General features: G+C 41.5%; 1 protein-coding gene across 1 annotated transcript in view; it reads left to right on the top strand.

The window, feature by feature from the left end:
* The window catches only part of LOC130111386 (E3 SUMO-protein ligase PIAS1-like), a 69,690-nt gene that overhangs the window by 34,134 nt on the left and 9,123 nt on the right, over positions 1–26,433 (top strand). The window contains exons 3-4 of the mRNA XM_056278562.1: positions 23,350–23,434; positions 23,568–23,706. Of these exons, the coding sequence (XP_056134537.1) occupies positions 23,350–23,434; positions 23,568–23,706 (224 nt within the window). The remainder of the gene's footprint in view (positions 1–23,349; positions 23,435–23,567; positions 23,707–26,433) is intronic.

Below are 26,433 nucleotides of genomic sequence, written 5' to 3'. Positions count from 1 at the left end.
ATTATTATTATTATTAGTAGTAGTAGTAGTAGTAGTAGTAGTAATGTCTCATATCTAACAAGTTTCTTCACGAGATCAGCTGTTATTGGATTATTCATTTGATGTTTCAAGCTAATGCTTTATACAAGGGAACAGTGGTTCGGACATCACTGCTGTGCTGCAGCAGGATAAAATAATCCCACAACCTGGGCTGGAATGTAAAATTTGATATGGTAACATTTAGATATGAAAAATGGAATTTGCTATACTTCTGTTAGATAGCATATTTGTCCAGTCTCGAATGCCATGTTTGTGTGTTATACAATGACATTTCCAGCAGCTCTTTGCTCATTCCCTGTACTAAATGCTTTGTTTCGTTAGCAGAAAAGGGGTTAAAACAAATATTGTGAAGTTTTAAAGCACACTTGTCATAGATATCAGTGTTTGCTCTGCTTTTGGGCATGGTCAGTGAATGGAAAAAAAAAAACATAGTTCCAATTACCCTTACAGCTTCCCTTACGCAGCTCTTGTCATATTTAATATATGTCGAAAACTGCCCATTATTCTCTTTTGGTAAAATTTGTTGTTGAAATAGTTGTGGATCCAATGCTCAGGCCACATTTTGTGTGGTACGACTCCCACGTCTCTGGGATATATTGCAAGTATATGGAAATGTCTACATTTTCCTGCATTAGCATTTTAATGGACTAAGAGACCATCTAGTGATTAATTTGCCTGCGGATGCATGTACAAACACATTGCTTGCAGCTCTGTCATCACATCATCTCTCTCTCTCTCTCCCTCTCCCTGCCTCCACCATTCTCACTCTCTCCATCTCCTGCACATGTTCCCTCACTACCACCCTGCCCGCTTTCGCTCTCCTCCTCCTGCCTCATTTGCTCACTCTTTCTTGCTGTCATTGGTAAGAATTTGCATGCAAAGTGATGAAATCACACAGGCATACATACACCTGTATCCACAGAACACACCCTCCCATCATTTGTATTTGAATCACACATGTTGCTGCCACACACACAAATGCAAATCAAACACAAACCAGAAACCCAAACATATAAGTTCATATAAATAATGCATATTGATCATATTATTCTCTGAGAGGTAGAGGGAGAGAGCAGGAAAAAGCCTGAGGATGAGGATGCAACTGATTTCAGGAGGCTGAAGATTTGAATTGGTTGCAGATGAATGATACTCAGCTGTAGCTTTGAGGAGCTGACCCTCTTTATCCTAATAATAATGGAGAGCGGTAATGAAGCCACTTGATTAATCATAATTCACTCTCCTAGGCAGACTGTTGGGAAGCCTCTCCCAACTCCCCAATCTCTCTCTCTCTCTCTCTCTCTCTCTCTCTCTCTCTCTCTCTCTCTCTCTCTCTCTCTCTCTCTCTCTCTCTCTCTCTCTCTCTCTCTCTCTCTCTCTCGCCATTCTCTTTCACCTTCTCTCCCTCTTCCATGTCTGCTTGTTAAATTAATCTTCTCTCCCACTCATCCTTCCTCTCTCTCTCTCTCTCTCTCTCTCTCTCTCTCTCTCTCTCTCTCTCTCTCTCTCTCTCTCTCTCTCTCCCCCTCCCTCCGCCATTATTGTTAGAGCTCTTGTTGCCTTGCCTCCTGTTCTCCCTCTTGCTCGCTTGCTCAGCCACTTGCTCATTTTCTTTGGCCCCCATCCCCCCCGTTCGCTTGCTTTCCCAGTTCATCATTATCTCTCTTGATGCATCACTCACTCACTCACTCACTCACTCACTCACTCACTCTCTCTCTTTTTCTCTATTACTCTGACCTACCGTTAACTCTGCCCATTTCCTCCCTCATTCCTAGGCTTCTGCTCTGTCTTATCAGTCAGAGAAAGGTCAGCTGGCCCACAGTTTAGCTCCGTCGTCTTGTTTAACAAACTGGGCGATGGTCTCTGGCTGCAGTGTTTCTTCTTCTGTTGCGGCGTCAATGGATGTCGAACTCCAGTCTCATCTCTGTCATTATCCATTTGCCGTAGAGGAGGAACACCTCTGTATTCGTTATGGATATCAATGTGGTGTGCGTACATTATACATGATTTAATCACCATATCGCTGGGAAAGAATACAAGCCCATTTCAGTTTGGATGAGTGTCTCATACAGTATGTCTTGTCTTCTCATAAAATTCATACAATGGGGCCAAAACACCTTTTAACATGATGGTTGACAGATCATGTGTTGTGTATTTAGATTTAAGTGCTTTTAGAGGCATTTTCACATCATGTTGTTTTTGCATATTGATAGAGACATAGGTACACTAATGCATTCTCTTTAGACATCCATGACAGTAACTTTAATGGATGCTGTTGTCCTGTATGTAGTCTTTTGCATCTTAAATACCTTTTGAGTACTAGTTTATATTGCTGAATTCTTAGCTTGAAGATGTAATTATATCAAAAACATTGAGTCTTTTGGCAGTCTTGGGTGCCAAATTAGAAAAAAAGAACAAATAACTGTAAACATCTCTACATGTTGCTTATTTTAAATTGTAATTTCTTGTCATTTCATTGTTAAATTCACAAAAATGGCATGCATCTGAACTTTGTCCTTAAACAAGATTGCTTCCTCTTGCACAGGAAGGCCTGTGACAGAAAATTGACTTGAAATGAATCCACATTAGCATTCGTGCACCAGTATTATACATCTTATTTCAGGGTTTCCACATGGAAAACCTGGAAATGTATTGACAAGTCAAAAAACAGCTTCAAGAAAGGCCATGCCTGTTTTAAGCTGCTTTCTGTGCATAAATGATGACAAGAATCATCATTATTAATTGATAACACCAGCATTAGCTTGACTTGGGGCTATTTTCAGGAGTCCAATATTTTATTTTATTTTTTGTGACACAAAGTGAGCAAAAAGACAGACACAAAGCAACAGTAATGACTTGTGCATTTACTCCCTGCATTCTGTTTTGCGAAGATGAATTAAGCACCAGTATGCCCTAGCCTAGCCAGTTGTTTTTGATACAGTTAGGAATACTTAAGGATTGGCGTCTCAAAACCACATCGACAAGATATATAAAATGTAAACGCTTGTATGTGAAAATTAACACCCCCCTTGCAACCTAGTGCAACCTCTAGTTTATACAAAACACTAAAAGCAGAATCATTGTGTTGCTGTCCCTCAAGAATTGTGAAAGATAAATTCATTAACGAAAATCCACGCCCTCAAAATAAATCAACCATTGCTTTACACAGTATGCACAATGACGGAGGTCCCCATACCACTCTGCCGTCACAAAATTCTGAGATTATAAGAGAGCAAAGCAAACACTATCAAAATCTACTGTGGGAATGAGCCAGACATTCAGCAATGATTGTGTGACTGGGTCCTTAATTAGCTGGTTCACCAACATACAACTGTCTTATTACAGATCTAACAGTACCACTGAGCATAGTATATGTTGCCAAACTGCAGAGAACAGTCAGTTTTGTTAATGTCCCATTCATAATAAGATATAGAAATAAAATGTGACTTTTCCCATAGCACTGCAATTCATTATTCCCCACAATGCACGTCAGTGAAAATCGAAATCATGTGCCAGGGTTGTTGAGAGTGTACTGAGGTAATTTGATCTTGTACCTGTTATCATTAAGGAAAAATATGTTTTATTAAAGAAAACAGATTTAAAGGAATCAGATTTTGCAAGTATCCTGAAACCGTCTTTTTGCAGCACAGAGTATGATTGACATTGCCCTTCTAATCTTATTTCTAAATTAGAAGAGACTGGGAAACTCCTAAAACACACACACATACACATACATACATACACACCACACGTTAGAATATTTTGCATACATCCAAAAGCTTTTCCACACAAACTTATGTACTTGCAAAGTGCTACAAGTTGTACAAGCCTCCTCTAAGATGGGATGTATAGTCATTTAAATAGCTCACTTAGCATCCTTAGCAAAATGTATTGCAATGGTCAGGCAATCCCACACCTGTCAACACACTAGGTTTACTCAGCAAAGGCTCCTCAATAGCCAATGCAAAACCCCACTTTCACACAACGGACATACTGGGAGCGCCCACTGACTAGCTGGGGGGAAACATGCATTACATTGCAATGTAAAATGCATTACATATGCGTGTTGGGAGTAAGTGGCTGTTTATTGTAAAGAAAATAGAAACATAAATTACAGCATCCATCCATTATCCAAACCGCTAATCCTGCTCTCAGGGTCACAGGGATACTGGAGCCTATCCCAGCAGTCATTTGGCGGCAGGCAGGGAGACACCCTGGACAGGCCACCAGGCCATTGTAAATATAGTTGTTATGTAATTTGAATCTGGAGAAAAAATATCTTTAATTGGAGCTAAATTCATAGCCTACATCCCCCTCACAAGTAGAACTACCCAAGTCTACAAAGAAGTTGAAATGGCTCAACAACTCCAACCTATGCATTAACTCTCCCACCCACCCTTCCCATGTCTGACAAATGTGAAAATCAACAAATTATGGATAAAATGTAATTGATATTAGCAGGATGTCAACATATGGGCATCAATGCAGCATCATTGAGTAGGGAAACAGTCCTTCAGTCAGAAGGTCTGGATGCAGCCCCTGTAAGTGTCCTTAATACTGAATCCCTATTATTGTTCCATAGCTGACTTTACTCTGTCATCGCTGTGGAGGAAGCAGACAGTGTCATAAATAATATCAACTATAAAAGCCACAGTGTAGTGTTTCTAAACATTCACAACACAAAAGCCAATAATACATACCTACAGTCACTACCTAAAAGAAACCTGGCATTCACCAAGCCATGCCCTGACCCATACTTGATCCCAAAGTATTTATCTCGTTTCAAACAGTGTTGCCATCTCGCAGTGAAGGATAATCAACAAAGAAGCATAGGCTACACTCAGCCATAAACGCAAATTATAAAATTACTTCCCACTCTGAGTCCATAAAGCTATATGAAATAATGATGCGTCTGTGAGAAGTTTTACATGGTGTCACCCAGCATGACTTTTTATTGTGGAGCCTTCTAGCATATCAGTGTAGGACGTGGTTGGTGGTAAAAGGGCTTTGCATGTATGTTGTTCTGCTCGAAAACATTTGAGTGTAACTTCTTTCTGATATACATAATCATGGATATGTGCATGTGCAGCTTTGGGGTGTACCAAATAAAGAAAAAGTACCAAAACCACTAACAAGTTAATACACTCCACCAGGGCTTCACCCTGTTAGAGACAGGCTAGCATTGAGCACGTTCTCTAGCTAGCTCACACATCTTCGAAACAAAAACAAATTCAGAAGCCATTCCTACCCTTACCCACTGTGTGTATGCATGTGTATGTCTGCATGCATATTTTTGTGTCATATATAATATATGTACACTTAACTACCTTGTGGGGTCAAAATTAGCAATGTTAGTATTCTTTATGCAAACCAGTAGGTACGCACAAGCACAAGCTTGCACAAGCTACCTTGCAACTAGTGTCCCCCCCGGTTTCAAGAATAAGTACGCTAACAATAACAACTTTGTGTCAGTATAACTGAAGGGGAAAAATTTAGCATTTTTTTCTCCACACAGTGTAGCCTGCAGACTAGCTGCGCTAAAGTTGAATCATAGCCTAGTTACGCTAGTGTTCCCTACACAAAGCTCTACCTCAGTGAGCTGCCCAGGTATATTTAAGAGACCCATTTTTAACAATTTTCTGTTTTGAAACTGTCTATTAAAACGTTACCATCCGCAATTGATTAACCGGGATACAATAGTGGGGTACATTAGAATCTTTTGTCTCTTCAGGTTATTGCAATTAAAAAGGACTAACAACGCTAAGTTTAGATGACTAATTTTTCGTACTGTCTAGCATTGTTTAACAAAGATAAGGTATATTCATTGCTAATAAAGAAACATGTACAAACCAGACATGTATTGCTCAGTTTTCACAAACACATTACAAAAACACAAATGGGGATACACTTTCACTTTCCACTCATATTACACTGGCTCTGCCAAGCTCCCATCTTACAGACATAACATAGTGTATGGAGCACCGGTAGATGGGTTTCACACCATCCCAGTATGATTCTGCCTTGATCAAAACAACACCATGTTGGCAGGAATCTGGAGACATTTCAGCTGAATTTTTTTTTTTCATCCAATTTTGACAAGTTAGGTAGCTTTTTTGTGCCGTAGGTTTTTACAACTAGAGGGGGCAAGGGAAAAGGAGATCTTTTTAATCGCTTCCCAAAAGATCATTAAAAGTGAAATAAAAGGACGAGTATGTAGGATTTAATGGCATCTAGTGGTGAGATTGCAGATTGCAACCAACTGAATACTACACTCACCCCTCTCTCTCCAAGAGAGTAGGACATTTTTTCTTCTTCATCTATGTTGTATATATATATATATTCTGATGAGTAGGCTATTGATATGTCTTACCAATGCTAATGTATAGCACAGTTGCTGTGGCTATATGAGGACATGCTTTCTTTCATAGATTTTGAAGTAACTACCAAAGTCAGGATAATTACACAAGAAGCAGAAAGTACCTGCAAAAACTTAATAAAACTTGTGCTAGCGTCTCTCACACTCTCATTTATTCTCTGTACAGCATGAGCAAATTTTGCAGAGATTGTACCCCAGTTAATCAATTGTGGATGGTAATGTTTTAATAGACAGTTTCAAAAGAGGAAATTGTTAAAAGTGGGTCTCTTAAATATACCTGGACAGCTCACCAAGGTAGAGCTTTGTGTAAGAACTAGCGTAACTAGGCTATGATTCAACTTTAGCACAGCTAATCTGCAGCCTACATTGTGTGGGGAAAAATGTTAAATTTTACCCTTTGGTTATACTGACACAAAGTTTTTATTGTTAGTGTACTTACTCTTGAAACCTGGGGGAGCACTAGTTGCAAGGTAGCTTGTGATTAGCCGTACCTACTAGTTTAAATAAAGAATACTAACATTGCTAATTTTGACCCCACAAGGTAGTTAAGTGTGTATATATATATATATATATATATATATATATATATATATATATATATATTATATATGACACATAAATACGCATGCACACATGCACACATGCATACACACAGTGGGTAAGGGTATAAATGGCTTCTGAATTTGTTTTTGTTGCGAAGATGTGTGAGCTAGCTAGAGAACGTGCTCAATTCTAGCCTGTCTCTAATAGGGTGAAGCCCAGCTGGAGTGTATTAACTTGTTAGTGGTTTTGGTACTTTTTCTTTATTTGGTACACCGCAAAGCTGCACATGCACATAACTATGATTATGTATATCAGAAAGAAATGTTCAAATGTTCTCAGGCAGAACAAAATACCTGCAAAACCCTTTTACCACCAACCACGTTCTACACTAATATGCTGGAAGGCTCCACAATAAAAAGTCATGCTGGGTGACACCATGTAATACTTCTCACAGACACATACATTATTTCATGTAGCTTTATGAGCTCAAAGAACGGGAAGCCATTTTATAATTTGTGTTTATGGCTGAGTGTAGCCTATGCTTCTTTGTTGATGTTCCTTCATTGCAAGATGGCAACACTGTTTGAAATTAGATAAATACTTTGTTTGGGATCAAGTATGGGTCAGGGCAGGCTCGGTGAATGCCAAGTTTCTTTAAGGTAGTGACTGTAGGTGTGTATTTTTGGATTTTGTTCTGTGAATGTTTAGAAACACTACACTGTGACTTATATATATATATATATATATATATATATATATATATATATGTGTGTGTGTGTGTGTATGTATAGTATATATGTGTGTATATATATATATATGTGTGTGTCTCCATCCATTATCCAAACCGCTTACCCTGCACAGGGTCGCAGGGATGCTGGAGCCTATCCCTGCAGTCACTGGGCGGCAGGTCGGGAGACACCCTGGACAGGCTGCCAGTCCATCACAGGACCCACACACACACACATTCACACCTAGGGACAATTTAGTATGGCTGATTCACCTGACCTGCATGTCTTTGGACTGTGGGTGGAAACCGGAGCACCCGGAGGAAACCCACGCAGACATGGGGAGAACAAGCAAACTACACACACACACACACACATATACACTCACTGGCCACTTTATTAGGTACACCTTGCTAGTACCGGGTTGGACCCCCTTTTGCCTTCAGAACTGCCTTAATCCTTCGTGGCATAGATTCAACAAGGTACTGGAAACATTCCTCAGAGAGTTTGGTCCATATTGACATGATAGCATCACGCAGTTGCTGCAGATTTGTCGGCTGCACATCCATGATGCGAATCTCCCGGTCCACCACATCCCAAAGGTGCTCTATTGGATTGAGATCTGGTGACTGTGGAGGCCATTTGAGTACAGTGAACTCATTGTCATGTTCAAGAAACCAGTCTGAGATGATTCGAGCTTTATGACATGGCGCATTATCCTGCTGGAAGTAGCCATCAGAAGATGGGAACACTTTGGTCATAAAGGGATGGACATGGTCAGCAACAATACTCAGGTATGCTGTGGCGTTGACACGATGCTCAATTGGTACTAAGGGGCCCAAAATGTGCCGAGAAAATATCCCCCACACCATTACACCACCACCACCAGCCTGAACCGTTGATACAAGGCAAGATGGATCCATGCTTTCATGTTGTTGACGCCAAATTCTGACCCTACCATCCGAATGTCGCAGCAGAAATCGAGACTCATCAGACCAGACAACGTTTTTCCAATCTTCTATTGTCCAATTTTGGTGAGCCTGTGCGAATTGTAGCCTCAGTTTCCTGTTCTTAGCTGACAGGAGTGGCACCCGGTGTGGTCTTCTGCTGCTGTAGCCCATCTGCCTCAAGGTTCGACGTGTTGTGCGTTCAGAGATGCTCTTCTGCATACGTCGGTTGTAATGAGTGGTTATTTGAGTTACTGTTGCCTTTCTATCAGCTCGAACCAGTCTGGCCATTCTCCTCTGACCTCTGGCATCAACAAGGCATTTTCGCCCACAGGACTGCCGCTCACTGGATATTTTCTCTTTTCCGGACCATTCTCTGTAAACCCTAGAGATGGTTGTGCGTGAAAATCCCAGCAGATCAGCAGTTTCTGAAATACTCAGACCAGCCCGTCTGGCACCAACAACCATGCCACGTTCAAAGTCACTTAAATCACCTTTCTTCCCCATTCTGATGCTCGGTTTGAACTGCAGCAGATCGTCTTGACCATGTCTACATGCCTAAATGCATTGAGTTGCTGCCATGTGATTGGCTGATTAGAAATTTGCGTTAACGAGCAGTTGGACAGGTGTGCCTAATAAAGTGGCCGGTGAGTGTATATACAGTGCATCCGGAAAGTATTCACACTCCTTCACTTTCCCCACATTTTGTTATGTTACAGCCTTATTCCAAAATGGATTAAATTCCTTTTTTTCTCATCAATCTACACACAATACCCCATAATGACAAAGTGAAAAAGGTTTTGTAGAAATTTTAGCAAATTTATTAAAAATAAAAAACTGAAATATTGCATGTACGTAAGTATTCACACCCTTTGCTATGACACTCAAAATTGAGCTCAGGTTCATCCTGTTACCACTGATCATCCTTGAGATGTTTCTACATCTTGGTTGGAGTCCACCCGTAGTAAATTCAATTGATTGGACATGATTTGGAAAGGCACACACCTGTCTATATAAGGTCCCACTGTTTACAGTGCATGTCAGAGCAGAAACCAAGCCATGAAGTCAAAGGAATTGTCTTTGGACCTCCGAGACAGGATTGTATCGAGGCACAGATCTGGGGAAGGGTACAAACAATTTCTACAGCTTTGAAGTTCCCTAAGAGCACAGTGGTCTCCATCATTCATAAATGGAAGAATTTTGGATCCACCAGGACTCTTCCAAGAGCTGGCCGCCCAGCCAAACTGAGTAATCGGGGGAGAAGGGCCTTGGTCAGGGAGGTGACCAAGAACCTGATGGTCACTGTGGCAGAGCTCCAGCGTTCCTCTGTGGAGATGGGAGAACCTTCCAGAAGGACAACCATCTCTGCAGCACTCCACCAATAAGGCCTTTATGGTAGAGTGTCCAGACGGAAGCCTCTGCTCAGTAAAAGGCACATGACAGCCCGCTTGGAGTTTGCCAGAAAGCACCTAATGGACTCTCAGACCATGAGAAACAAGATTCTCTGGTCTGATGAAACCAAGATTGAACTTTTTGGCCTGAATGCCAAACGTCACGTCTGGAGGAAACCAGGCAACTCTCATCACCTTGCTAATACCATCCCTACAGTGAAGCATGGTGGTGGCAGCAGCATCATGCTGTGGGGACAACGACAACGACCCTAAGCACACAGCCAAGACAACGAAGGAGTGGCTTTGGGACAAGTCTATGAATGTCCTTGAGTAGCCCAGCCAGAGCCCAGACTTGAACCCCATTGAAAATCTCTGGAAAGAACTGAAAATAGCTGTGCAGCGATGCTCCCCATCTAACCTTACAGAGCTCGAGAGGATCTGCAGAGAAGAATGGGAGAAATACCCCAAATATAGGTGTGCCAAGCTTGTAGCTTCATACCCAAGAAGACTTGAGGCTGTAATCACTGCCAAGGGTGCCTCAACCAAGTACTGAGTAAAGGGTGTGAATACTTATGTACATGCAATATTCCAGTTTTTTATTTTTAGTAAATATGCAAAAATTTCTACAAAACCCTTCTCACTTTGTCATTAAGGGGTATTGTATGTAGATTGATGACAAAAAAGGAATTTAATCAATTTTGGAATAAGGCTGTAACATAACAAAATGTGGGGAAAGTGAAGGGGTGTGAATACTTTCTGGATGCACTGTATATATATATATTTTTTTAAATAGCTCAAAGTTGTTAAATGGCAGAACAAGCTTGTTTCGTGCTCAATGTTTATTGAGCATCAACATCAGCTGCTTGTTCTGCCACTGTGTTTCCATTGTGGTCCAAAATGATTCCTTCGCCTGTGTTTTGCAGCAAAAATCAATGGCTTTGGATAGTAACTCTTTGCTTATGGAGGGGTAGAACTCACAGATATAAAAACATATAAATTTGCAGTTCTTCTTATCATCTGTGTTCTTAAACCATTCTAATACTTAGTCTGTGTTTTTCCATTGGTTTACGGGGACTTTTTTCTAGATTTGATCATTAATCTTTTCGATGACTTTTTTTACTTATCTTTCTGATTTCCGGTTTGGTGGGGTTGATCAGTCTACATGTTGGTTTGTTTAAAAAGTTCGGTTTGTGGTCCTTCAGGGTGATACAAGCTTGGTTCTGGGCAGTGACATCAATGCGGTTGTCTAACTTTAGGTCCAAGGCGATTTTTATGTCTTTCATCATTACTTCTCTTTCAGCGATCTCTGCGGCCCTCGTGTATGTGTGTGTGTGTGTAGATATACTATATGGACAAAAGTATTGGGACACATGGCCATTACACCTACAGGAGCTTTTATGACTTCCCATTCTAAATCCATAGGCATTAATATGGAGTTGGTCCACCCCTTTGCAGCTATAACAGCTTCCACTCTTCTGGGAAGGCTTTCCACAAGATCTTTGAGTGTGTGTCTGTGGGAATTTTTGCCCATTCATCCAGAAGAGCATTTGTGAGGTCAGCAACTGATGTTGGATGAGAAGACCTGGCTCGCAATCTCCATTCTAGTTCATCCCAAAGGTGTTCGATGGGGTTGAGGTCAGGGCTCTGTGCGGGCCAGTCAAGTTCTTCCACACCAAACTCACCCAGCTATGTTGTAATGGACCTTGCTTTGTGCACTGGGACACAGTCGTGCTGTAACAGAAAAGGGCCTTCCCCAAATTGTTCCCACAAAGTTGGAAGCATAGAATTGTCCAAAATGCCTTGGTATGCTGAAGCATTACAATTTCCCTTCACTGGAACTAAGGGGCCTAGCCCAACCCCTGAAAAAAAAAACCATACCATTATTCCTCCTCCACCAAACTTTACAGTTGTCACAATGCAATCAGGCAGGTAACGTTCTCCTGGCATCCACCAAACCCAGACTCATCCATCAGACTGCCAGACAGAGAAGCGTGATTCGTCACTCCACATAACACGTTTCCACTGCTCCAGAGTCCAGTGGTAGCGTCCTTTACACCACTCCGTCCAACACTTGGCATTGTGCTTGGTGATGTAAGGCTTGCATGCAACTGCTCGGCCATGGAAACCCATTCTGTGAAGCTCCCGGTGCACAGTTTTTGTGCTCATGTTAATGCCAGAGGAAGTCTGGAACTCTGCAGTTATTGAGTCAACAGAGCGTTGGCGACTTTTACGCACTGTGCACCTCAGTACTCACTGATCCCGCTGTGTGACTTTGTGAGATCTGCCACTTCGTGGCTGAGTTGCTGTTGTTCCTAAACGCTTCCACTTTTCAATAATACCACTTACAGTTGACTGTGGAATATCTAGCGGGGAAGAAATTTCCCGAACTGACTTATTGCAAAGGTGGCATCCTATGACAGTACCACGCTTGAATTCACTGAGCTCTTCAGAACGACCCATTCTTTCACAAATGTTTGTAAATACAGACTGCTTGGCCAGCTGCTTGATTTTATACACCTGTGGCAATGGGTCCGAATGAAACACCTGAATTCAGTGATTAAGAGGTGTGCCCCAATACTTTTGTCCATATATATATATATATAGTGCGAACAGGCAGGAAGTGGAGATCCCAGGAAGGTCTGGGAATAGCTGAGTCTCGGCTGAGACACAGGGCTTTGGTGGGCACAGTGGCAACTGGGTGAGCACAGTGGCAACTGGACGGGCCGGGCTGGGAGCCATCCCACAACCTCTCTATGGTAAGGCCCATGGCAAGGACAAACGCCATCTAGTCTTGGAGGAGGTGCGGGTAGACGTCGAGGAGGAAAGGACCAGCAGAATGGTGGGCATGTGGCAGCAGGGAGCATGGACACGGTGGGAGGTGCGATGGAGAGGAAGATATCCTGGGCAGATATCTGGTAGGCTGAACCGCAGTGGATCAAGTTCATAGTACAAGCTGTGTATGATGTTCTGCCTATCCCAGCACATCTCCCATCTCTGGGGCAAGATTGATTCTCCTTCATGTCCTCTGTGCCCTGGAAAAGGTTCATCCGAGCACATCCTCAGCAGCTGCTCATCAGCCCTGGAGGAGGGCCATTACCACTGACAACATGACCAGGTGCTGAAGACAGTTGCAGAGGCCATCTCCAAAGCTGTGGCCAACAACAAGCAAGCCTGCGGACAGAGGAACATTGCCTTTGTCAGGGCTGGTGAGCAGCCTCAGTCACAGCCCAGATCAGCAGCTGGTCCTTACCTCTGCATCAGAACAGGAGCTGCGAGTCGACTTGGGGGGGGGGGGCAGCTCAGGTTCCCGGACTACATTATGACAACTTTGTTGAGGCCAGACATAGTGCTATCATTAGTGTTACGGCCCTAGTGCCGCGTGTCTGTAATTTTCCCTCTCCAGGTAATGCCCCGCCTCCTGTGGAACTTCTGAACTCTTCAAAATGGGTGCTCCTTATAGAGCTGACGGTTCTCTGAGAGGACCGGATGGAGGACGCAAATGAGCAGAAGCGGTCCAAGTACCAGGAGCTGGTGGATCAGTACCGGAGGAGAGGCTGTAAGGCGTGTTATGAGCCCATTGAAGTGGAGTGTAGAGGCTTTGCTGGCCGCTCACTGTGCAAGGTCTACACTCTACTTGGCATCACTGGGGCTGCTAAAGGGAAAGCCATCAAGCCTTCCATGGAAGCTGCAGAGAGGGCCTTCAGATGGCTTCGGATCGGAAGGAGTGATCTGTGGGCCAATGCTGCTGGGACACAGGTCAGGGCCTGATCAACCCTGACTGGGTCGCCTGAGTGAGGTTGTATGATGTTGAAACACCCGAAACACCCGAGGACCTTGGGAAACATCATTGATGATGTGTCCCAGTGCATCCTAAGATGTATCTTTGAGTCATATACAGGACCATTGTGGTGAAGAGGGAGCTGAGCTGGAAGGCAAAGCTCTCAATTTACCAATAAATCTTCATTCCAACCCTCACCTATGGTCATGAGCTTTGGGTAGTGACTGAAAGGGTGAGCTCGTGGATATAAGCGGCTGACATTAGTTTCCTCCATAGGGTGTCTGGGCTCAGCCTTAGAGATAGGGTGAGGTGCTGAGACATCTGGAGGGAGCTCAGAGTAGAGCAGCTGCTCCTTCGCATCAAAAGGAGCCTCTTGAGGTGGTTCGGGCATCTGATTTGGAGGCCCCCTGGTCGTCTTCCTTTGGAGGTTTTCCGGGCACGTCCAACTGGGGGGAGACCCTGGGGTAGACCCAGAACTCGCTGGAAGGACTACATGTCCAATCTGGCCTGGGAATGTCTTGGGATCCCCCAGGGGGAGCTGGGGACATTGCTGGGGAGAGGGACATCTGGAGTGCCCTACTTAGCTTGCTGCCACCGTGACCCAACCCCGGAAAAGCGGCTGATGATGAGATGAGTTAAGTTGTTACAACTAAGCATTTTAAAGAACTGTTTTTTTTTGTAAGTACATATCTCTCAACACGGTTATAGTTCCTGGAGTTACAGGTGCTATTCCTGTGTTGCAGATGCATATTGAATATTTTGGCAGATCTGTGCTCTCACTGTAATTTGATAGTGTTTCAGGACACAGAATTTGTTACATACATGTGAGTGGAAAAGTTGAATTGAGAGTTGGCCTTTGGAGGGGTTACTGTGTGAGAATTAGACAGTCTGGTGGACTAGTTTTCAGACAATGTACCTGTCCACCATTGCATACTTACTTTTATGCTCTGTTTAAGTGAGGGTCTGTGTTATGTTTGTATTTTGGACAAGGTATACTTAACTAAAATGATCCTCTCTAATCAAAACCCTAATAAGTTTAGTTCTAAAGAGATGTGTTTCAAATCACTGTGAAAACAGTCTTTGCTTTGAGTAAAGAGGGATCCCTGGTCTCCATCCTTTCTGTTGGCCCATGTTTTAAGGGACTGTTGGTTAAATAAAACAGCCAGGGGGTACTACATGGAAAGTTGATTGTGGATAATAAATCAATTCAGTGCACACATACACCACATTCTATTTTAGTTTAATTTCATTTTGAATTAAAGAATATTTGCATTCTGTTTTGTTTCACTGGTAAAGAATTTCCTATTCCATTAATATAGTGATTTCATCTCTGATGAAAGTAAAAACAAAAAACCCCAAAAGGTTATGACAGACTGGCATGTTTGTATGCAGACAAATTTCAGTTTATGTCACCCACTCTGGGCAAATCCCACCATGTGTGTGCATGTGTCTACTGTGTAGGTGTGGTTGTATGTCTGTGAGCACATGCATGTGAATGCCTGAATACCTATGTGTGTGTATGTTAAACAATCAGACTATCAGCCTTTCTCAGTGCCTCTAAACCACATGCATTGTAATAGCAGAGACATATAGGGGGAGGGGGGGGGTTAAGCAGGAGAGGACAGAGGGAGTGAGAGAGAGCAATTGAGGACAGAGGGGGAGAGAGCACTTTCTATTTATAGCCATTGTGCCCAGAGAGGGAGAAGACTGTTATTGGGAAGCACACTCAAAGTGCACATAATTTTGTTCTGCAGTACACAGACAGCCACAAATATGGCTGTCCCTCAAACGCACGCACACACTACGCAAATTGTAAATGTGGTAGATAAAGTAGTGCTTCCATTTTTGCAATGGGGCTACGATTAAAAGCTTTCTATTACAAGCTGATGAGAAGGGAAATCTGATTGGTCTGATAAATATCCCCCTTTAACTCCTAAACAGATAAATGTTACATCCATGAATATTGCTATGTATGCACGTGCTTGCATGTGTGAGAGTGTGTACACATTGCTGAATCAGCATGTGTATTAGAGGCTGTAAATCATTCATTAAGTAATTAAAGCTACCTTAATAGATTGATGTTAAAAATTCCTATATGATATGGTAATTTCCCTGTCGCACTCAATTGCATAGGCCTCAGGCCAAAATATTTCCACTGAGATACAGCAATTATAGCATACAAAATGTAGTGACAGATATAGGGTAAAACATTCCAGTGTTTGAACCAAACTGATGTGAGCCTTTATCATTTATTCCCCTGTGTGCAGCATTCTCGTGGTCTAACATTGCTTGGTGCAGAAACCTTGTGCCTGTTGGCTTCACTTTTAAATAAAAAGTCTGTTTCCAAGAAATTAGGAGCACAAATCTCTCATGGATGTTTTACCATTTTAGCCGCATCACTATTTATGGTTGCTTAAATCGTATTCATTGTGTATTCATTTTAGTTGAGGAGTTGGTGATCAGTGTTGGGTAATGTTACTTTTAAAGTAACTCGTTCCATTACATTGTTACTGATTGAGAAAAGTAATATGTTAGAGTACTTTAGTGTTGCCAAAAATGAAAACCGCTATGAGATTCCTTGTGCGTGTTAGTTATATTGTCCAGAGGGCACGTAGCCTAGGCCTACCTTTGAATGTTTTGACTCTAACGTCATTGCATAGCCTTGCAGATTGCAGATGCTTCTTTAAATTTGAATTAGAGTTCTTTGCAGCTGATAGACACTTGTCTTCCAGGCAAATTTTCACTGTGACGTTCTTGTCCTTTTTTTTCACCCACAAATTCAAAATAATGTAACTACTTCCATAAGGTAAAGACTGTCCTGTCTGCCATCTTGTTAGCTGAGCTACACCTGCGCACTGATATAACTGCAGGATTGGATACCATTTGTCCAACAGCCCATTAACCTTGAAAAGAAAAGCCCATTATTCCGAAGCCCCATTGTTCTGAAAATACACACTGTCCCTGGAGTTTGTTTTTGTTTTTTTTACCTTAATATCTTAGTGTATTTTGACACGCAAACACGGAGATATTATTTACTACTAATCAGCGTGAATAGGGGGTGTAACGTTAAAAGCACTTGTGATGATGTCATCTCTACTTCACCATAAATATCAACCCTTATGATTATTATATTGTTATTATCGTTATTATTTATTATTATTATTATTATTATTATTGTTATTATCATTATGATCAGTTTTTAATTGAGCAGCCAGCCAGTTCATTTCATTAGCTGTTGATACTGTAGGGTTGTAAATCATTCCGTCAAGCCTCACACATTGCATAAGCCAAGACTTAAACCTCCTGATATCAAACATGTTTGACTTTGTCGGAACAACAAAGATGACAAAAAGACTGTAGGCTATTAATATAAGGATCAGACTACACGATGTCAGATTGATTTTGACATGATTTTGTCATCGCCGACAAATTTCCAGCGTCAGTCCTGATTATGAACGTCTGTAATGACAGTCGGGCATCTTTACCTTGTGTAGTGTGACATAATCAAAGAACAGCAATGTGGCTTTTGGGGTGCCCCATGACAACCCGACGAAAGTCTTGCATGGTAAAATTTTTATGTTTTCCCCACCTAGTCTGACATCTCCTATGATGTGTCCCTTGACGTTGACAAATAGGATGACAGCGTGCGCATATGTAAACATGGCAAAGAGAGGGAGGGATGCTGCTATTGCTGCTGTCAGGTGAAACGATGAAACCAAGGAAAGGTTTGTCGAGCAGTGGCAACAATATCCCTGCCTTTCTGATGTTTCCTTGAGGGAGTACCATGACAATCAAAAAAGATGAGGTAAGTGTTGGCGAGAAATAGCGGAGGCACTTCAGCAACCTGGTGAGTTGCTGGTTAAGCAATGCTAGGTTATCATTCCCAGTAGCACTAGCCGCAACATTGTCCACAATCATTTTCTCTTTATTTTTTGCTTTGGAACACAATACCCCCAGCATAACACATAGCATTTCTGTAGCCATGATTGACAATTTCTTGACCCTCCCAGATGACCTATGAACTCAAGCAAGATCTTGAAAGGCAGCATATGATGATTGGTTGGGGTCATACTTGTAGTGTTGCCAGTCTCCCGGCCAAGACATGGCAAGAATTTATGGCACTATGATTGCCTAATCTGACATGGTGACCGTCGTGAAAGACAAAAATATTGTGTAGTCTAATCCTGGTTTAAGACAGCTCTGACTGAGTTTTTGTTCAGTTTACATCTAACAACTCGGGCAACTGTTGGCTGCAACAGTGAAATTACTTGAAATGTCGTTTGGTGTAAGGCCGGAAAGATAGCCTATTAAGGCCAAAACCCCCACTGATTCAGCACCATGGACAGGGCCGGCAGTCACTAAACTATCAACTGCAGGGAGTCTTTTTTTCAGAGAACGGGCCTTCAGAGCAGTGGGCATTTATTTTTGGGATAATGGGTTGCCAGCCAGACAAATAGCATGGCACCAATATTTTAACAGTAACGGTAACAGATTGCGTATGTGAAATGGTAACTAAGTACTTGATTACTTGAATTACAAAACTATCACGTTAGGTTACTCCATCCATCCATCCATCCATCCATCATCCAAACCACTTATTCTGCTCTCAGAGTCACGGGGATGCTGGAGCCTATCCCAGCAGTCATTGGGCAGCAGGCGGGGAGACATCCTGGGCAAGCCGCCAGGCCATCACAGCTCTCCAGGCTATCACAGTGTTAGGTTACTTGTTACAGCAAAAAAGTACTCTTAATGCATTACATTGTTATGCATTACACCCAACACTCGTCCCAATATAATAAAAATTACCAACAGCATCTGCAATTTCAACCCTAAAATCTCTCTTTGCGCAAAGAAGATTTGGGATGCGTTACCTACTTTTATTCAGCAAATTCAGAAGTCATTTGACAATAGCAGTCCATTTTGAATTGATGTCCGATTTATCTAATCACACATTGTGTTTTTGTTGGTCTAAGTCTGGCCCACCAATGTGTTCCTAATGGATAAATATAGATCAAGATGTTTTACATAAAGGCATGAGCAGCAACTTAAACAAAATTAGAAAGGTACTTAACCTATTGTGAAGGGTCTTTTGGCCTTGAAGTTACAATCCCAAAGATCAGCTTTTGTTATTTTATTGACATCTATGATGAGAGGGGGCAATTCCAGCAGTATTGGACTATACCAAATTCCAGTGATCCAATCAAAATACAAACGTCACCAGCGCTAATACCACAAGCTCTTCCTATTGGCGGACAAAAAAAAACATGGTTGACCCTGGGTTTTAGCTATTAGTGTTGTGGTATCTGGTAGTAAAGGTCTTTTACAAGCTTGGTATGCCATCTGCCTCAGGAACAACAGCTTTGCTGCTTCAAATATGCCACTACCTCCCCTCTGTTTCCATATTCTGCTGCGACACTGAAGATTGAAAAGTATCAGTAAACCCCTACTCAGTAGTTATAAAAAGAGTAAGTACTTGTTTTTTAGCCTGTCCCCACCTACTCACATTTTGGAAAGGATATAAATAAATCAGGGTTGTAGTAGAGCACCGTATCCCAGCTTTTCACAAGTCTACACAGAGAGTTTAGTTGGCTGATGCTGGCATGTCGCCTTTCTACTCGCCTTGTAGTTTATTGGTCTAAGGTGCGGGACACCGCGTGTTTCAGCTGCATTAAATGGGTGTTGACATCTTTGATCCCGTCAGGTTAAACAGGCAATTTTGAATGAGTTAATCATAATGTGTGTTTTCCCTCAGACATAAGAAAAAGCATAGATTTCCTCCCCCAGAATGTCTGTGTGATACATCGTGGTTGAGTTTATCATGAGTGCAGTCTGTTCTACCTTCCTGGCCCATACCACCATGTTTTCAGCTAGGGTTAGGGTAAACGAGCAAAAAACTAACCCTAACCCCAGCAGCTACAAAAGCGTTGATGACTGATATCAGTGCATTAGCTATTATCTTAATTTATTAAAGCTGCATTATGAGATATTGTCAGTATTAATAGTGAATCAAATGACTACCTGTAATGTGAATGCATCACTTGTCCTGCCGATCACATTGAGAGTCATCACTGCTTTGTACAGACAGACTTTGCCTTCACTTTGAGCTCAATGTTAGTGGCCTCACACTACTGTAAAACAATGTGTGCATGTATGCGTGTGCCCTGAGCAAAATCTTAACAAACCTTGAATCAAACTGGGACCCATGGGCCGTCACAGCAGATATGCCAATTCATTCCCACAGAAATGTTTTGACATTTTATAGTAGACGATACTATTTGCCTAAAGGTAGCCTTAATCTATAGCTGACGCTTCATGCAGATGTCATTATCCTGCAGCTTTACGTGTACCCCCTGGCCCCCCAAAATATAGTCAATATTGATAAATAACTAGAACTTGATAAATTGACTTTGTAGGCCCCATACTGTAATTTTTCAAAGCTGGTTTTTCAAAATGTTTCACATCATATTCATCAAGAGAAACATAATTGAAACATAAATCTGCGGATAGATTGGTTGATTAACACAGAAGTCAGCATGTAAACTTGATATAGGCTTTTGCTGCAAAGTTGGTATGAACAAGCCACTAATTTATAAAACAGGAAAACGTTTTTTTATGGGAAAATTTATAACATTTACTGCTTGTCAGAGTAGGTGCCATTTTGAAACAGGAAACACATAGGCTATGTGCACACATACATATTGCGCAATGGTCTGTGTAATCTAATGTGTGGTTGTAGTGCATCTATTGGTGCTTTTGGCTTTGAATTAACAAGTCTGCTTACAATCAGTTGTGACAGCCTCTCTTTGCTAACCTACTCTCTTTAATACAGGATGGGCTGTTAAGACCAATGATTGTAGCATCTGGGACCTATAAATAGAGTTCTCTCTCCTTTTCATCCTGTCTTTCTTCCTCTATCTCTTGCTTCCTTTGTAAGTCTGTCTCTCTCCTGTTTTCTCTCTTTCTTCTCTCCTGCTCTCTCTCTCTCTCTCTCTCTTGCTCTCTTGCTCTCCCTCCCTCCCGTAATTCATTTTCTCCTCAGCCCTGGCTGATATGGTCTGCTTTTTTCTTTTTTTTTTCCCTCCTAATTTCATGTACCACCTACCCACAGTGTTGTTCACAGATGCAGCACACCTCGCACACACCAGAAGGCTGATACACACATCCTTTACCCATCTTTTTAAGGTGTATGTTCATTTTTAGATCATAACCGTGGTGAACTGTTCCTTCAGTGTACAGCCTGCTGTTATGGTTATGGCTTTGGGGAGCTGTCACAACACAGTATGATGTGTCTTTGCAGCACCACATCTGCTTATTAAGGCTGTTTGACGTACCTGTCTGTTTGGAATGCTGTTGTTAAGATACATTTGAAAAATGTTAAGCTGATTTATGTTTTGTTAGTTAGGAAATTAATGGGACTACCCCTGTTATGATTTATTTTCAACATTCGAGCTCTTTAAATGTCTGAAATTTAGGTGATTCTGTTTCGGTGGATTCCAGGAGCTTGGAACTGCACTTATTTCATGTGACAGACACTGTGTCATTATCAAGCCCAAATACTCATCTACACATTGTGATTTATTGTTCTGCTCTTTCTCCTTTTCTTACTCGGTCAAGTTTTCTTACACAGATACAAAACACTAAAAGCAATAAAACACTACTCATGGCCAGGTGGGAGGCTTCAATGCTAGCATCTTGCATAGACACAGCTGCACATGAAAATTGTTGAGGTGTTTACAAAGGAACCCATTTCATCCTTGTTTATCTTAGTCTTGGGCTCTGCTTACATTTGTTTTATTTCTCTCGCTCTCTCTCTCTCTCTCTCTCATATTCACTCACTCTCAAGGCATATATCCATCCAGATGTTAAGCAAAAAATTAACTTTTAAAAATTAAAAATTGAAATGGGTACATGACACAGTCACCCTGTCCATAGGGTGTGACTGCATTCTGTTTTACTTGAAAGTAGTCAGTTAATGCTTAAATATACAATGATGTTGGCGTAATCTGCTTTCCAGAGAGTGGTCTATGCCAGATATGGCTCAACATAAATTGGCATGGCTGAAACTGGCCATAATTACTAATTTTATGTTGGGAGGGGGCCATAAAACTAATGGATATGATAACCACTGAGGATTTATTTTTCTTCTCTCTAAATTGTTCAACCTTCATGTAGCATATTAATAGAATTGCCAGGGGACAAGGTTTTTAAAGCAAAATGCATTGACTTGATGTTTCTACTATTGAAACAGGCTACAGTAAGAATTAACAAAGTTATATTTCAAGGTGTAATATATTTCATTGGCCCATTTCACAATTATCTTTAAGAATGAATGAATGAATCTGAGATCACATCTCTTGGGGTTTCTATAGTAGAACATAATTTTTACAGAACAATGACATTGGCCTACAAAGTGTTTCTTTGGAATAACGTTTACATTTGTGTCATGGTGGCATTTTCTGACCATGTATGGCTTTCACCTAACCTCTCAAAGGTACCCGATATCAAGCTCACTCTCAATCTCACTCTCATCAAAACTCATCGGTAATGGCATCTGAGTAGCATAGGGTCTATTCCATTGCCTACCAACACGGGGGTCCCGGTTCGAATCCCCGTGTTACCTCCGGCTTGGTTGGGCGTCCCTACAAACACAATTGGCTGTGTCTGCGGGTGGGAAGTCGGATGTGGGTATGTGTCCTGGTCGCTGCACTAGAGCCTCCTCTGGTCAATCAGGGCACCTGTTCAGGGGTGAGGAGGAACTGGGGGGAATAGCGTGATCCTCCCGCGCACTACGCCCCCCCCCCCCGGTGAATCTCCTCACTGTCAGGTGAAAAGAAGTGGCTGGCAACTCCACATGTATCGGAGGAGGCATGTAGTAGTCTGCAGCCCTCCCCAGATCGGCAGAGGGGGTAGAGCAGCGACCGGGACAGCTTGGAAGAAGTGGCCGGATACAATTTTTTTTGGGGGGTGGTAAAAAAAAAAGTCATCAATAATGGCCAAGATAAAATTGGGGTACAGTTCACAGCCATATGTGAGAAATTTAAATATTCAACTACAGTTGCTCTTTATTCCACAGGCTCTTTCATAATGCCTCAACTTTCCACTTGGAGAGAAAAACAAAATTCTTTACTCCAAGATGTGTGGTTTTTCCAAAATAAGATTTCATTCTAATTTACTTTAATCACATCTTAAACAAGATTGATGGAAAGATAGCTGTTGTCTGGTGTTTAGCTTTACTATGTACAACCAGCTTTCCCACAGAGAACAGCAACACGGAGGCCTAAAGTCATTTATCTGTCTGGCATTTCCCTGGATGAGAGGAAGAAGGGAATTAAAATATCTGATTTATTGTTAAAATGTAATTTTTATCGTTGTTTTCGATGTTAATTTTTAACCATATTGTGCAGATTCCCTTCAGTACTTTTTATATATTTTTCCCTTTCCTTATAAAGAAAGTTTGTAGAATTTGCCCTTCCTTGTTTCCCATATATTTGCCCCTATTTTTAAACGTTACTGACAATTCTCTCTCCCTATCTCTTTCTCTCTTTGACTATAGCCTCAGACAATAGCCAGCGGTTTCAGGAGACATGTTTTGCCTTCGCATTAACACCACAGCAAGTCCAGCAGATCAGCAGCTCAATGTAAGGCAAACTGAAGACCTTGGGATTTCAGCTACTACAATCCGTGACATGATATCTAGACTTTTACTGAATAATTAATATATCCCAGTTGTTAAGATCAGTGTTAATTGCTCAGTTTCTGTGCTGGTTGCAGGGACATCTCGGGGACCAAATGTGACTTCTCAGTTCAAGTTCAGTTGCGGTTTTGCCTGTCAGAGACTAGTTGTCCTCAGGAAGACCATTTCCCACCCAACCTGTGTGTGAAAGTCAATGGGAAGCCGTGTAACCTGCCGGTGAGAAGCAATGCAAAAAGAACACAAAATCATAACCAAGCACACCAGCAGTTGCCCCTTTAGTTTCAAATGTCCCTTATGTCCCTTTAGTTTCAAAACCCTGGAATAAGCCCATAAGTTGTTTTTTTTAAACACCTTTATTATATGAACAAAAGAACAAAATCTGGTCATAACAATAACAAATTAGCAAATAGTACAAATCAGCCTGAGCTATTACAATTTTTTTTTGTATTTCACAAAACAAAAAATAAGGAAAAAAAAATATTAATAATAATTTTTAAAAAAAAAAGAGAAAGAGGTCTAATCAGAAATCAATATACAGTGCATCCGGAAATTATTCACACCCCTTCACTTTCCCCACATTTTGTTATGTTACAGCCTTATTCCAAAATGGATTAAATTCCTTTTTTTCTCATCAATCTACACACAATGCCCCATAATGACAAAGCAAAAAAGGTTTTGTAGAAATTTTTGCAAATTTATTAAAAATAAAAAACTGAAATATTGCATGTACATAAGTATTCACACCCTTTACTCAGTACTTGGTTGAGGCACCCTTGGCAGCAATTACAGCCTCAAGTCTTCTTGGGTATGAAGCTGCAAGCTTGGCACACCTATATTTGGGGTATTTCTCCCATTCTTCTCTGCAGATCCTCTCGAGCTCTGTAAGGTTAGATGGGGAGCGTCGCTGCACAGCTATTTTCAGGTCTTTCCAGAGATTTTCAATGGGGTTCAAGTCTGGGCTCTGGCTGGGCCACTCAAGGACATTCACAGACTTGTCCCGAAGCCACTCCTTCGTTGTCTTGGCTGTGTGCTTAGGGTCGTTGTCGTGTTGAAAGGTAAACCTTCGCCCCAGTCTGAGGTCCTGAGCGCTCTGGAGCAGGTTTTCATCAAGGATCTGTCTGTACTTTGCTCCATTCATCTTTCCCTCGATCCTGACTAGTCTCCCAGTTCCTGCCGCTGAAAAACATCCCCACAGCATGATGCTGCTGCCACCACCATGCTTCACTGTAGGGATGGTATTAGCAAGGTGATGAGAGGTGCCTGGTTTCCTCCAGACGTGACGTTTGGCATTCAGGCCAAAGAGTTCAACCTTGGTTTCATCAGACCAGAGAATCTTGTTTCTCATGGTCTGAGAGTCCTTTAGGTGTTTCCGGCAAACTCCAAGCGGGCTGTCATGTGCCTTTTACTGAGCAGAGGCTTCCGTCTGGACACTCTACCATAAAGGCCTTATTGGTGGAGTGCTGCAGAGATGGTTGTCCTTCTGGAAGGTTCTCCCATCTCCACAGAAGAATGCTGGAGCTCTGCCAGAGTGACCATCAGGTTCTTGGTCACCTCCCTGACCAAGGCCCTTCTCCCCTAATTGCTCAGTTTGGCTGGGTGGCCAGCAATAGGAAGAGTCCTGGTGGATCCAAACTTCTTCCATTTACGAATGATGGGGACCACTGTGCTCTTCGGGACCTTCAAAGCTGTAGAAATTGTTTTGTACCCTTCCCCAGATCTGTGCCTCGATACAATCCTGTCTCGGAGGTCCACAGACAATTCCTTTGACTTCATGGCTTGGTTTCTGCTCTGAGATGCACTGTCAACAGTGGGACCTTATATAGACAGGTGTGTGCCTTTCCAAATCATGTCCAATCCATTGAATTTACTACAGGTGGACTCCAATCAAGATGTAGAAACATCTCAAGGATGATCAGTGGAAACAGGATGAACCTGAGCTCAATTTTGAGTGTCATAGCAAAGGGTGTGAATACTTATGTACATGCAATATTTCAGTTTTTTATTTTTAATAAATTTGCAAACATTTCTACAAAACCTTTTTCACTTTGTCATTATGGGGTATTGTGTGTAGATTGAAGACAAAAAAAGGAAATTAATCCATTTTGGTATAAGACTGTAACATAACAAAATGTGGGGAAAGTGAAGGGGTGTGAATACTTTCCGGGTGCACTGTATCTATATTTTTGTAAATATGCAATACTTGTTTGGTTTGAATACATTTCTGTGCTTTCTTAAAATTTATTAATTCATTCATGAAGACTAAGAATAGTGGCCTGGCCTTAAAAAATCTTGATCTATGGATAAATTGTTTGGACATAATAATCAGGCTATTGTACAACATTTCCATATTTTTATCCTCCATTATAACTCCAAATTTAATATCCTTATAATCTAAATTGGGCAAATGAAAGTCCTTTTCAGATATCCAGTTTTGAAATAATTCCCAAAAGGCTCTAGTATATTTACAAGTAAAAAACAAATGTTCTAATGTTTCGCTAACAGAATCACAAAACATACAATTGTTTTTTTTCAATGTTAAGTCTTTGTCTCAGAAACTCATTACAAGGATAAATATCATTTATCATTTTAAAATGAGTTTCTTTCGCTTTTGGTGAAATAGGGAGAGTGAGGTATCTGGTTCTAATTCTGCCTATAATCTCTTTAGGATAATTTTTTAATAATTGTTATCTTTTTAATGGTAGAGGAAATAGTACAGAGGTAAGGGCACCCCTTACAATTTTGTTTGTGCATTTTTTTCTCCATAAATAAGCCCATACGTAATTCTGGGTCATAGTACCAATATAACCCGTATTCTACCTGCTACCTCAAAAGAAGTCTGCAAAACTGATATTCTACCTCTAAAGAATAGTAGGAAAGACACAAACATGCCATGTTTTCACCATCTGCTCCCATACTGACTTTTGAAGTTCAATATAAAGGGTT

Source organism: Lampris incognitus, chromosome 4, assembly GCF_029633865.1.
Source record: "Lampris incognitus isolate fLamInc1 chromosome 4, fLamInc1.hap2, whole genome shotgun sequence".
Classification (NCBI taxonomy): domain Eukaryota; kingdom Metazoa; phylum Chordata; class Actinopteri; order Lampriformes; family Lampridae; genus Lampris; species Lampris incognitus.
This window is presented reverse-complemented; position numbering and strand designations above follow the sequence as displayed.